The sequence below is a fragment of the Pelophylax lessonae genome, assembly GCF_965119305.1.
Source record: "Pelophylax lessonae genome assembly, chromosome: 11".
NCBI lineage: Eukaryota > Metazoa > Chordata > Amphibia > Anura > Ranidae > Pelophylax > Pelophylax lessonae.
The window spans coordinates 151662246-151676651 of NC_138778.1; the positions used below are offsets into that span (position 1 = coordinate 151662246).

The 14406-nt window shown below is 46.7% G+C and overlaps 2 protein-coding genes across 4 annotated transcripts in view; one reads left to right on the forward strand and one right to left on the reverse strand.

The window, feature by feature from the left end:
• The window catches only part of COPZ2 (COPI coat complex subunit zeta 2), a 143538-nt gene extending 139613 nt beyond the window's left edge, over window positions 1-3925 (reverse strand). For 2 of the 3 annotated variants that reach the window (XM_082271878.1, XM_082271876.1), the window contains exon 1: window positions 3830-3925. In XM_082271878.1, the coding sequence (XP_082128004.1) occupies window positions 3830-3844 (15 nt within the window). In that variant the 5' untranslated portion in view covers window positions 3845-3925. The remainder of the gene's footprint in view (window positions 1-3829) is intronic. The other variant, XM_082271877.1, reaches the window with a different exon arrangement.
• Window positions 3926-4426: 501 nt separating this feature from the next.
• Window positions 4427-14406, forward strand: part of NFE2L1 (NFE2 like bZIP transcription factor 1) — a 25895-nt gene continuing 15915 nt past the window's right edge. The window contains exons 1-2 of the mRNA XM_082273016.1: window positions 4427-4670; window positions 7927-8501. Of these exons, the coding sequence (XP_082129142.1) occupies window positions 8004-8501 (498 nt within the window). The 5' untranslated portion in view covers window positions 4427-4670; window positions 7927-8003. The remainder of the gene's footprint in view (window positions 4671-7926; window positions 8502-14406) is intronic.

The following is a 14406-nucleotide window of genomic DNA, read 5'->3' on the forward strand; positions in this document are numbered from 1 at the left end:
GTTCTCATGGTAACATCAAGAAGGAACATCTATTAAGTTTGAGAAAATGTAAGGTGACCAATGCGCTACCACACTAAATAAAAAGATATAAAAAAACAGGGTGTGAATCAAAGTGCACCACACTAAATGAAAAATATGGTAAAAAACAGCTGCCAATCCTAAATGTGTCTCCACATATTAAGTTTGAGAACCGATCACAACTGGCTCATCGATTGAACTCTGATAACACCCAGGACATTGAATGCAAGTATTCTTCCTCCTCAATTCTACCTTATATTTCTAATTGCTGAATTATGTCTCTATTTCTTTGAAACACCTTTCTTCTGTAAAAATTTTATTTGCGCCAACTTTGACCTTTTCATTATTAATTTATTTTGAAAAGTGTTAACCTTGTCCCTAATCTCTTACTGCAAGCTAACAAAGAACCTGTCTCTTGAAGAGTGCTACTGTATAGGAAAAATCCTCTGAACATTCCTGTGTGGTTACATAGTTACATAGTAGGTGAGGTTGAATAAAGACAATAGTCCATCCAGTTCAACCTGTGTAGGTGTGTGTGGCTGTAATCATCTCACATACCCCTGAATGTTCTGATCCTTGAGATGTACGTCTAAGAGTCTTTTGAAAGCCACCATACTACCCGCAGAAACCACCTCTTGTGGTAGAGAATTCCACAATCTTGTAGCCCTAACAGTAAAGAACCCCCCACGTTGCCTGAGGTTAAAACGCTTCTCCTCTAATCGCATTGTATGCCCTCGAGTCCTCATGCAATCCCTTCGAATGAACAGCTTTTTTTCTAAGCTGGGATCCCCAGCTTATGACAGTTGGTGACAGTGTGTGTTACAGAAGATTATTCTAAAATCATAATTGGTATTTCTAAAATTACGAGCTTCCTCTGGGCTCATAACAACACGGAGATGGTGGCATTGAAAGGGTTAATTGCTTAATTAGCCCGGTGACAATCGCTCTCAGCCTGGCACCTAGATTGTGGTCCCGCAAGCTGGAAAATCTTTGTGTGGGGTGCAACAGAGAGTGGAATTGTTACTTAAGTTACGGCAGGGTGTGAGATTGGCTGGTCCTTTGTCACAAGTTAGTGAGGACAGGGATCTGATACCTGCGTCCGTCACACAAGCCACTGTACATCTTTCTTGCATAGGTTAGTTAGAATATGTGTTAGAAGGTGGGGAAGGGGACTTTTAAGAATGGTTAGGGTTAAGCTGGAATTCCACTTTAAATCTGTGGGTTTAATTTCACTTTAATAAGATCCAACGGCAACGGCCTCTGGTGTTTGTTTACATCATGTAGTGACCGGCTCCCTCTCCTGGTAGCGCCTGAGCAGAACACCCCTATAGAAATCTATGGGATTTGCCTACCTCCATCTCCTGGCTAGACGATGGCCCCATGAAGATATATGGCTGTGCTGCACAGGCCAGGAGCTTCTCACCGCAGGATGGAAGCTATCTCTGCATGCCGCATGTAAGTTTTGCTTGATTATTAAATCAGCCTAAAGTGGAATTTTATCCCCTAAGGAGAATTCCTGCATTTTTGCCTCCTCCTAATTAAAGTAGAACTATAGGAAAAAAAAAAAAATATATATATATATATATATATATATATATATATATTTTTTTTTAGATAGGGTAAGGATGGTCTATAACCCCTGTCAGTTTTTTTTTTCCCGCCATCAGTGTCTCATTATCATTGTGTGATACAGGAAGTGATGAAAATTCAGTTCAAACATTCAAAAAAACTGACAAGATTTCAAACATCCTGCAGACAAGGTGGTTTTATATTTTGTGCTGTTGCTGTTGTGAAAAATCTTCTTCTTGAATTTGGAAGTGCTTCAAGCAACTTGCTTAAAGAACTTGATTGTCTTTTTTTATTTCCACATGTGCTATTTTTGGAATAACACCAAGTACAGTGAAGCAATATTTATCTGCCTTCAAACTGCTTTAGACCCTTAGTGGGTTAATTATGGAGGTGAGCAGACACTTCATCTGGTGATCGCAGCACAATATTTAAGGAGTGAATACACATGGAATGATTCACAGACTGCACTTCTTATAGAGACTTTTTTTGGACTTTATTTATTGCACATTGGCACTTTTGGAGTGTTTTGTTTATTTGTTTTTACACTCTGGTTTTTATTGCCTCACATGCACTTTTTTTTTAATCAGAGACGCAGTCTCTGCACTATTGTTGCACTTTATTAGATGCTAATTTTTTATATTGCACATTATTTAAATATTTTTTTTTTTATGTTAGATATTGTATGTTTATAGCACGTTTTTCCCCATCAAGCAATTCTTTTTAGCAGCGCTATCGCATCTATCTACCTATCTCTACATATATATATATATAATGTTTGGGGGTTCTAAGTATTGATCGACTGATATTGTTTTTTTTACCGTCGATATTTTGGTCATTGGATATTGGTATCGGCCAATAATTTTGGACATTATAAAAAATTATTTTTTTTTGTACTGTGGTGGAGGGATCTGGAGGTCTAAAAGACCCCAAACCCCTCCTCTGCACTTAAAAGCATTCAAAACGCCAAGTTTGGCTGTTTTGAATGCTGTAAGTTTTTTTAATACGGCGCCACCAGTACCCAGAAGTGATGTCATGTCATGACATCACTTCTGGGTACTCGGCGGTGCCGAATTCAAAGAAATGGAGATCCGGTCAGACGGCGGTAGTGCAGATGGAGACCTGGTCAGACGGCGGTGAAGAAGGTAGGATGTCCGGGTCTCCCGGTGGGACAGGAGACCTGGGCGAGCCGCGGAAGGCGGCGGGAAGGGGGGGTCGTCCCCTCCCGTTCCTTGGAATGACAGCCGAGCGGCTTCTCAGCCACATCAGTTGTCATTACAAGTCAGCCGACCGTCGGCTATGGACGCTGATACCGGGGTGATGCCTCTAGTTGCAGGCATCACTCCGGTACAGCACTTTCCCAAAATATCGGCAATATTGGTAAATCAAAAGGCCGATTCTGATATATCGGGGAAAGTGCATATCGGCTTTGCCGCTAATTGGTCGATCATTAGTTCTAAGTAATTTTCTAGCAAAATAAATACTGATTTTTACTTGTAAGCAACAAATGTCAGAAAAAGCCTGGGTCAGCAAGTGGTTAATGGAGCTTTCTCCTTCCACAGGGCAAAGACGTCCAGGGGAGGGTGTTCTGTCGAATAGTGCATCCTGTCAGATAATGCCTCCAATGATCTGCGCCTGTTGATCAGCTGACATGACGTCAACACTGGGCATGCGCTGATGGTCGGAGGCATTATCCAACGATCTGCAAAGCACAGAGGGAGAATCTAATTATCAGGTTCTGCCTCGCTCTCTCTGCACATGTGCAAGACTCCAGTGACGTCATAGGTGGAATACATTTGCTGTTGGGCGGATTTGGGTGTGTTGCAGGACGGATTCTGCCGCTTGAGTTTTGCGCATGCGCAGAGAGAGCGAGGCAGTCTCACAATTCAATTCTCCCTCAGCGCTTTTTAGATGGTCGGATAATGCCTCCAACGATCTGTGCACGCTCAGTGTTGACATCACGCCAAGCGAAGTTATGTATCGCGCATGCACAGATCGTCACAGACATTAACCAATGGGATGCACTATTTAAAAAGGGGGGGGAGCTCTTTGTGAATGAGGCCTATACTTTTTCCCTGTTTTGTTATGGACAGTGTATTTCTGGGGGTTGGTGACACCACACACATACACATTTGTGATATATAACGGCCCTGGAAGAGTGGTAAGCAGTGTATACACAATATATATACTGTGTGTTGTTCTATGGGTTAGTTATGGTCTGTCTGTGTCACACAAGCTCCGGTACCGGCATGCTCTCCATCTTCTCTCACGACTCCCTCTTCCTCAAGTCGCTGCGTCCAACTTTCTAGAAGGCCCCGCCCACCATTATAACCTAGTTCCAGTCCCAGTAGCCCCGCCCTCTCATCCCCACAACCTATAACACGCATCCAGTCACAGTAGCCCCGCCCTCTCACCCCCACACCCTATAATACACTTTCAGTCACAGTAGCTCCGCCCCCTCAACCTATAACACACTTCCAGTCACAATAGCCCCGCGCCCTCTCCACATGTAACGATATGACGCAACTTATGTTAACGGGGTGACGTTGACGCACGGAAATTTCTAGAACGTACTGACGCAAGGCGTAACTTTTTTTTTTGCAAGTCACTGTGCAGGGCCTATGCCCCTTCTTCTTCCAATTCTGGCCGTCCGGAGTGGCGTGGGTGGTGGGACCGGAGCCGCAGGACGCCATCACCCCGCATTCATCCGTCTTAATGACTACAGACGGGACTCAGAGAACGAACAGCGGCTCACACCTCTTATTGGGCTGGGCGTGGAGCAAGCCCGTGACGTCAGCCCTTGCACGTTGGCGCTGGCTGGTGCTATTCGCCGCCGAGCTGTCAGTGGCAGTTGCGTGGTGTGGTCTGTCTCTGGGCGGTGATTGGTCGCCGCTGGTGTTGTCCTGTTGTGATTGGTCGCGGCTGTTGCCTCTCAGTTCTCGGCTTGTGTGGGAGATGTTATTCTGGCATGTGATTGGTGGGCGGTGTGTGGCTGTGTTGCCGGGTGATGCGGAAGTGTTAGTCGGGGCTGCGGGCGGACCAGGTGTGGATGCACGCGGAGGGAGATCGGAGAGCAGGACTTATCGGTATGGCGGGGCCCGGCGCCTCTTCTCTCCTCCTACTGCTCACTGTCCTGGGGGATCGGTGGGGGTGTAGGGTGACGGATTTACTGATCACGGGTGTAAATCACCATATTGGGGTGTTTTCTGCCTTTATGGTCACCCTAATATTACAGATATGAGGGCTGTGGTGACAGGGAACACGCCTTAATGTCTGTGTGACCCCCCCCCTTTATACAACATGTCCTCACCCAGCACAGGAAGGGAGTGTTATATGCTGGGGTTGCACTATATATAAATATATAGGGTGTGTAGGGTGAGGAATCTGCCTGAGCAGATGGCTGCATGTCAATCTGATCTAACACATAGGGGGAGGAGGAGGGGAAGGGACTTTCCAGATCAGTAGAGCAGTCGTCCAGGCCAGGTTAATGTGAGAAGAGTGGCAGGTCAAAGGTCCAGGCTTTGTTTAGGTTACCAGGACCTGGTAGAGGGAGTGTGCAGATCAGGGGAAGGAGGATCACCAGCACAGGCTCTATATATCATAGTATATAGACTCTGATCTGCGTTATAGGAGCTCTGCTTTCTGTTCTCCTTCTGTGATGCCATCACATCTCCTCTGATGCAATCACGCTGTAAGCTACTGCTAAAACCAGTCAGAACCGGCACTATCAAACTTTATGCACCACTTTACAGTCATTTTCAGTTTTTTTGTTTTTGTTTAGGGAACTCCTATCCTGCTAAGATTAAAATCCTAGAGATCAGAGGAAAGTTCCCCTGCATTGGGGGGGGCAGTGGGAAGGATGCCCCCCCTGCATTGGGGGGGCAGTGGGAAGGATGCCCCCCCCCTGCAGTGGGAAGGATGCCCCCCCTGCATTGGGGGGGCAGTGGGAAGGATGCCCCCCCTGCATTGGGGGGGGCAGTGGGAAGGATGCCCCCCCTGCATTGGGGGGGCAGTGGGAAGGATGCCCCCCTGCATTGGGCGGGCAGTGGGAAGGATGCCCCCCCTGCATTGGGGGGCAGTGGGAAGGATGCCCCCCCTCTACATTGGGGGGTAGTGGGACGGATGCCCCCCCTCTACATTGGGGGGTAGTGGGACGGATGCCCCCCCTCTACATTGGGGGGCAGTGGGACGGATGCCCCCCCTCTACATTGGGGGGCAGTGGGACGGATGCCCCCCTCTACATTGGGGGGCAGTGGGACGGATGCCCCCCCTCTACATTGGGGGGCAGTGGGACGGATGCCCCCCCTCTACATGGGGGGGGGGGCAGTGGGAAGGATGCCCCCCTACATTGGGGGGGGGGCAGTGGGAAGGATGCCCCCCCCTACATTGGGGGGGGCAGTGGGAAGGATGCCCCCCCCTACATTGGGGGGGCAGTGGGAAGGATGCCCACCTTACATTGGGGGGCTGGGGAAGGATTGCCCCCCTTACATTGGGGGGCTGGGGGAAGGATTGCCCCCCCCCTCCTTTGGTTGGGGATCAGGTTGAAGGATTGCCACCCGCCCCCCTCCTTTGGTTGGGGATCAGGTTGAAGGATTGCCACCCGCCCTCCTTTGGTTGGGGATCAGGTTGAAGGATTGCCACCCCCCCTTCTTTGGTTGGGGATCAGGTTGAAGGATTGCCACCCCCCCTTCTGTGGTTGGGGATCAGGTTGAAGGATTGCCACCCCCCTCCTTAGATTGGGGATCAGGTTGAAGGATTGCCACCCCCCTCCTTAGATTGGGGATCAGGGGGAAGGATTGCCACCCCCCCTCCTTAGATTGGGGATCAAGGGGAAGGATTGCCCCCCCTTTAGAGATGTGATCATGTGGGAAGGATGGCCCTTCAGATTGGGGAGCTGTGGAAAGGATGCCCTTTACACTGGGGACCAATGAGAATGATCTCTTACATTTGAGAGCAGTGGAAAGAATGCCACCCTTACAGACCACTACAAAGAACATTGGTGTCATACTGCTGCTTTGCTAAGTGTCTTTGGACCTGGATCAGACACACATGGGAAGCAGTCATAAGGGAAATCAATCAGCTCAAGGGACCCCTAGCAAACTCTGGAGGAGTCCTAGGCAGAGTTCAATGGAGTTCTGAAGGAGAATAGCTGGGTTATAAATTTCTTCATAAATGTTGTTTTCTGATGCAATCCCTCTGTAAGCCACAGCTTTCACTTTCACAGCTTTTATTAGTTAACACAGCCTTACTCAAACTTTTAACTCCAGAGGAACCCTGAAAATAGTTTCAGATCTCAGGAAAACCCTGTTAAATGTATTCATCAGGTCAGTGGGATGAATGCTGCTTATTACATAGTTACATAGTTGGTGAGGTTGAAAAAAGACATCAGTCCATCCAGTTCAACCTATGATGTGTGTGTGTGTTTGCTTTTAACCGTACATTGTATACCCCTGTATGTTGTGGTCTTTAAGGTGCCCATCTAATAGTTTTTTGAAACTATCAATGCTCCCTGCTGATACGACTGCTTGTGGAAGAGAATTCCACATCCTTACCGCTCTGACAGTGAAGAACCCTTTATGTATTTTAAGGTTAAACCGCCTTTCCTCTAGTTTTAGTGAGTGGCCACGTGTCTTATTGTATCTCCTTACTCTGAATAGTTTATTCCTTATGCTAGGGTCGCCAGTACAGTATTTGTACATTGATATCATATCCCCCCTCAATCGTCTCTTCTCCAGAGAGAATAAGTTCAGTGCTTGTAGTCTTTCCTCATAGCTGATGTCCTCCATTCCCCTAATTATTTTTGTTGCCCTTCTCTGGACTCTCTCCAGTTCCAGCACATCCTTCCTGAGGACCGGTGCCCAGAACTGGACAGCATACTCCAGATGTGTCCGGACCAGAGTCTTGTAGAGTGGGAGAATAATCTCTTTATTTCTGGAGTGAATCCCCTTTTTTATACATCCCAGTATTCTGTTGGCTTTGCTTGCAGCGGCTTGGCATTGCATGCCACTGCCAAGCCTGTTGTCTACCAGTACCCCCAGGTCCTTTTCCATCTTAGATTCACGCAGAGGTTTCCCCCCTTAGTGATTACACTGGTGGTCAGGAGGCCATCCTATTAGCTAAAAAGATCAGTGGTGCCATGCAGAGTGCTCTGCTGCCTTAGGACTGAAATGATGGAAGTGCCACCAGAAGGAACTCTAGGGGTCCACTGAATCTTGGTGGAAAATGTCTGGGTTAGGATTTCTTCATAAATGTTTTAATATTTGGCCATGTATGTTAAAAAAAAAAAAAAAAAAAACTATTGTGCATGGTTTTAATTTCTAATACAATTTATTTTTTTGTAAGGCAAACAATCTGGACATCTTCTAGAGTGCACGGAAGTGTAAGTATTGGGGGTCCCTTCTTCCCTGGGGCTCCCAGACATGCTGTCTTTGAAGAAGTATCTGACGGAGGGTCTTATCCAGTTCACCATTCTTCTGAGCCTGATGGGTGTGCGTGTGGACCTGGATTCATATCTGCCCTCTCACCTGCCCCCTTTGCACGAGATCATCCTGGGACCTACGTCCGCATATACACAGACTCAGTTCCACAGCCTTCGTGGTACCTCTGAAGGTTATGGGGTTCACCCCAAGAGTGTGGACTTGGACCAGTTTTTCACATCCCGCAGACTGCTGAGCCGTATGCGTGCGCTGGACAGACTGCAGGTGCCCAGCACAGAGCTTGATGCTTGGTTAGTGCACAGGGAAGCTGAGGGATCGGTGTCCAGCGCTCAGACTGGTTCCAGCCGTTCTACGGACAGTCCTCAAAACCTCCCAACTTCAGAGACTAGCCTCAGGGACAGCATAGAGAATGAACAAGAACGTGCATCAGAGGAACTTGGAGCATCCGCTCAGTGCGAAAACACGGAGCTTGGAAAAGAGGTAAGAAATACTTTGCTAAAGTACGATATACTGTTCTATAATCGCACCGTTTCCCAGGTTTACATGCCTGGACTTGTAGATTGATTTGTTGGATCAGGAATTAGGGAGGAGGGTGGTTGTTTTGGATAAGGAGGGTCAGGAGGTTGTTTTTCTTATGTGTCTGACATGTGAACAGTCTGCAACGCAGACAGGATTAGGGTCACCTTACTTTACTCCATAGTCAAGTGTATAGAAATCCAGTTAGACTTGCCGGTTACTCTATTTTCAGGAGTCTTCCAAAACAGCACATGACAGTGATTGTGTTTCCTCTCCTCCGAGGAGACGAATTCAGAGCTGAGCCTCCTCCTTTCAGGTTCTCCAGAAATACAATAACTGTCGTGTGCTGTCCTGGAAGACAATTTAGGCAACAGGATTTTGACTTTAATGTGCTGTATGTAACAAATGTAACCTGTATACACTCACCGGCCACTTTATTAGGTACACCTTGCTAGTACCGGGTTGGACCCCTTTTTGCCTTCAGAACTGCCTTCATTCTTCATGGTATAGATTCAACAAGGTGTTGGAAACATTCCTCAGATTTTGGTCCATATTGACATGGTAGCATCACACAGTTGCTGCAGATTTCTCGGCTGCACATCCATGATGCAAATCTCCTTTTCCACCACATCCCAAAGGTGCTCTATTGCAGTGGTCCTCAACTCCGGTCCTCAGGGCCCACTAACAGGCCAGATTTTAAGTATTACCTTGGGAAGATGCAGACTAGAATACTGCAATCACTGAGCAGCAAATGAGATCACCTGGGATGCATTTCAGTTCTTGCAAATCTGGCCTGTTCGTGGGCCCTGTAGGCCAGGGTTGAGGACCACTGCTGTATTGGATGAGATGTGGTGAGTGTGGAGGCCATTGGAGTACAGTGACCTCATAGTCATGAGGTGAGATGATTTGAGCTTTGTGACATGGTGCATTATCCTGCTGGAAGGAGCCATCAGAAGATGGGTACACTGTAGTCATAAAGGGATGGACATGGTCAGCAACAATACTCAGGTATGCTGTGGCATTTAAACAATGCTCAATTGGTACTAAGGGGTCCAAAGTGTGCCAAGAAAATATCCCCCACACCATTACACCACCCCCACCGCCTGAACCATTGATACAAGGCAGGATGGGTCCATGCTTTATGTTGTTTACACCAAATTCTGACCCCACCATCTGAATGTGGCAGCTGAAATTGAGACTTCTCAGACCAGGCAACGGTTTCCCAATCTTCTGTTGTCCAATTTTGGTGAGCCTGTGTGAATTATAGCCTCAGTTTCCTGTTCTTAGCTGACAGGAGTGACGCTCAGTGTGGTCTTCTGCTACTGTAGTCCATCTGCTTCAAGGTTCCATGTGTTGTGGGTTCAGAGATGGTATTCTGCATACCTTGGTTGTAACTAGTGGTTATTTGAGTGATTTTGCCTTTCTATCATCTCAAACCAGTCTGACCATTCTCCTCTGACATCAACAAGGCATTTTCGTCCCCACAACAACTGCCGCTCACTGGATATTTTCTCTTTTTCAGACCATTCTCTGTAAACCCTAGAGATGGTTCTGTGTGAAAATCCCAGTAGATCAGCAGTTTTTGAAATACTCAGACCAGCCTATCTGGCGCCAACAACCATGCCACGTTCAAAGTCACTTAATTCCTCTTTCTTCCCCAATCTAAAGCTCTGTTTGAACTTCAGCAAGTTGTCTTTACCACGCCTAGATGCCTAAATGCATTGAGTTTCTGCCATGTGATTGGCTGATTAGCAATTTTTGTTACCAAGCAGTTGAACAGGTGATATATTTTGTACAGACCATTAGGATTAGTTTACAACTAAGAACTTCATAGTCTCATGTGATCATCCGTCAGTCTCTCTGCTGTGAGACAAATTAGACAGATTTTACGGTAGCCCACGAGTGATTATAAATAAAATAAAGTGTTCCTGTGAGAAAACAAGATCAGGCACTCTTTTAGAAACTGCAGCGAGCGCAGCACTCTCCCATAGGTGTAGGTAAAATAAATAGAGCCGCACAATTAAAGTGCGCCAAAAGGATATATGTATAAATACGTAAATATGTTTGTGAAAACTGGATAAATATAAATAACAAAGGTCAAAATAACGGAGTGGTAACATCTATATAAATAAATATATTAATAATTAAATATAATATACGTGGCAATTTAACGCAATTATCAGGGTGATAAAAGCATGCAAAAAGTGATCAAAAAATCTAGTGAATAAATATATAAAAAAATCAATAAATGTAATCAGTCCAAGTAATTAAAAAAACATCTAGTAAACAATATTAACTCATATAAAGTGACTATAGTGCTGAAAGCGATCTCTTCCGTGATCATTTAAATAATACACTTCCCAGTGAAATGTGATCAAAAAAGTAGTCCACTTCAAATATATCCCCCTGGATAAGACACGTGTCCCTGTGTCGTCACGCGTAGGGGAGGAGCCCAGACTGCATTTGCTGAGACTCGGAAGAGAAGGAGCATACCGAGAGGTTTTTCACTCCTACCCCATTGCCATCACAGAGTACTTATCAGAGGCTTTGTATGTTTGGTGCACTCCAGCACCTGAATGTGAATACATTTTATTTTTGAATAAAATTTGGATATTTTAAAAAGTTATGAGCACTATTGGAGTTCCTTTCTTTTTATGTTGCATCGACCGATTACTGTAAGGGGAGTCTGGCCAGAGTGGGACCTTCAGCTGAGGGGACTGATAAACTACCTTTGGCCCCAAGAAAGGTGATCCCAAAAAGGTGCACTTCCCTGTGAGACCAAGCTTAAAGCGGAGTTCCAGCCATTTACTCACCTGTCCAGCGATGCGGACGCCCGAAGCCTCGATCCTCTCCCTCGGCGCCGGCATCACTGCTGTGGGCACCCGGCTGTTACAGTTTGCGGATTCACAGCTGGGTACCCACTGCGCGAGTCGCGCTGCACGCCGTGATTGGCCGGCAATCTTCTGGGACCTCTGACGTGTCCCAGAAGATTGCAGGGAGGGAGGGGGAGAGGAGAACTTCCGCTCAGGGCGCCGCGGCGCTCCGAGCGGAAGTGGGAGCGGGTACCTGTCAAAACTAGGTACCCGCTCCCCCCCCCCCCCCCCCCCAAAAAAGACATGCCAAATGTGGCATGTCGGGGGGTCAGGACTCCCTAAAGCGGAAGTTCCACTTTTGGGTGGAACTCCGCTTTAAAGCGCAGTTCCGCCCCCCCTCCAAAAATTAAGTCAGCAGCTACACATACTGTAGCAGCTGACTTTTAATATTAGGACACTTACCTGTCCTGGAGTCCAGCAATGTCGACACTGCAGCCGATGTTTTCATCGGTTGCCGCAGCCTTGCCGGTCAGGGAACCTGGCAGTGAAGCCTTGTGGCTTCACGGGCGGGTCCCTACTGAGCACGCGTGAAGCACACTGCGCATTCCTACTGGCTCGGTGGCAGGGGGTAGGAGGGGGCCAAACATCCGAGGAATGGCGCTGTATTCCAGAAGTGGGGAAGGGTACCTATCAAAAACAGGTACCCGTTTACCCCCCCCCCCCCCCGAAAGGTGCCAAATGTGGCACCGGAGGGGGAGGAAACAAATGAGTGGAAGTTCCACTTTTGGGTGGAACTAAACTACTAGGTCACTGGAGCGAAGGTGAGGACCCATTCACATAAGGTGTTGAGGTGAAGGCACGATTCACCACGGGGGATTCGTTTTGGATACACTCTTTGTCACATTTGAAGTGGACTACTTTTTTGATCACATTTCATTGGGAAGTGTATTATTTAAAGAGGAAGTAAATCCTGCAGAAAAGAGGAAAGGGAAAAAAAAACCTGTAGACAAAGGCATAATGAGCTAGTATGTATTGCATACTTACTAGCTCATTATGAAATACTTACCTTAGAATAAAGCCCCCCCCCCCCGTGCCGCCCGCCCAGTGACAGAATGGCCGACATGTTCGGCCGTTCTGCTTCCTAGTTCGCGCCCTCCGTCCATCTGATTGGCCGGAGACGCGACTACATCACTCCCACCGTTCACCGCACAGGGCTCTGAAGGAACGGCACGAGTGGCCATTCCTTCAGAGCGCATGCGCCGATGACATCATCGGCTGCATTAAAAGAAAATATCTCCTAAATGGTACATGTTTAGGAGATATTTACAGTACCTATAGGTACAAGTTCCAAGAGTGGGTTTACCTCTTTAAATGATCACGGAAGAGATCGCTTTCAGCACTATAGTCACTTTATAGTGAATATTGTTTACTAAATTTTTTTCTGAATTACTTGGACTTATTGCATCTATTTATTGTTTATATATATATATATATATAATATATTTTTTTTTTTTTATTTTTTTTTTTATCACTTTTTGCATGCTTTTATCACCCTCATAATTGCATTGGGCATCCATTCAGATTCGCCTGAAAAACTGACCGGCAGATCTGAACGGACCGTATGTGAAAGGGGCCTTAGACTCCCAATAAATAAATAAAAAAAAAAAAAAAGTTTTTTATATTGTTGCATAGCACTGCAGTGAGCATTACACTGTCTCGCATTACCCCCTGACCTAGTGTAACTTAAAGGGGTTGTTATCCCTCACACATACCCATAGAGTGAATGGCCTCAGGTGATACACTGAGATGAAACAAATCATCCTAAATAAGTTGTACCTGTTTGTCTGCATTCTTCTCTTCTCTCTTCTCTACAGCTGTCAAAATTTATAAAGCTTGTCTGAGAGTTTGGTTAAAAAAAAAAAAAGGGAGCTGACGTTGCACTGTGCAGAGGTCAGTGAGGAGAGCTGATTGGGGGGGGGGGACCCCCCCTCACACAGCTCACAGGAACAGAGCTGAGGCCGTCAGTCTGCAGGAGCCTCCCTTGCCACCATTTTTTCTCTTGTTGTCAGGAAAACTTGTCAGCAGACAGAAATGACACTTGCTCTTGATTGAGGCAAGTACACACTATAGAGGGATATGCTTTGTTCATATTTTGTCTGAGGCTCCGTTGCTATTACAGGCGTTCTTACGGGCATTTTACAGGTGTTTTTTGTGCAGGTGTTTTTTGATTGAATAGAGACCAATGGAAAACGCCTGTAATCTGCCCAAAAAGAAGCTCATGTACTTTTGAGTGTTGGGCGTTTTGCTCACGGCGTCAAAACGCTCAGATGTGAACAGGGGCCATTGAAATGAATAGAATTTGTCTTGTTGGGCGTTTTGAGAGCCGATCCTAGAGCAAAGCCCCCAAAATGCCTACATGTGAACGGAGCCTAAGGTTTACAACCACTTTAAAGTGATTGCAAAGTCTCATTATTTTATTAGAAAAAACAAAACAAAAAAGAAAACCAAACCTGTTATACTTTCCTGCTCATTGCAGTTGGTTTTGCACATTGCAGCCTGGTTCCTCCACTTCTTAGATTCCTGACTGGAGCTCCTGGCCCCTCCCTCCTGTTGAGTGCCCCTACAGCAAACAGCTGTCACCCGAGTCAAGCTGCAGCCCCCTCTCTCTCTCTCCTGATTGGCTGAGTTTAATTGACAGAAGCAGGACCAATGGTGCCGCTGCTGTCTCTTGGCAAATCAGGAGGGGAGAGTCCTGGATGACCAAGGCATTTGTGGAAATTGCTGGTTCGAGAGGGGGCTCGGGTAAGTATTAGGGGGGCTGCTGCACACTAAAGGCTTTAAATCTAAAGGAGTTGTAAAATCACAAGGCTTTTTATCTGAATGCGTTCTATGCATTAAGATCAAAAACCTTCTGGGTGTTGCAGCCTCCCCAACACCCCTATACCTGAACCCTTTCGCTCGGCAGCGATGTCCACAAGTCCCTCAGCCGTCTGGGACTGATTCTGATTGGCTGAGACACAGCCACAGTACCATTGGCTCCCACAGCTGTCAATCAG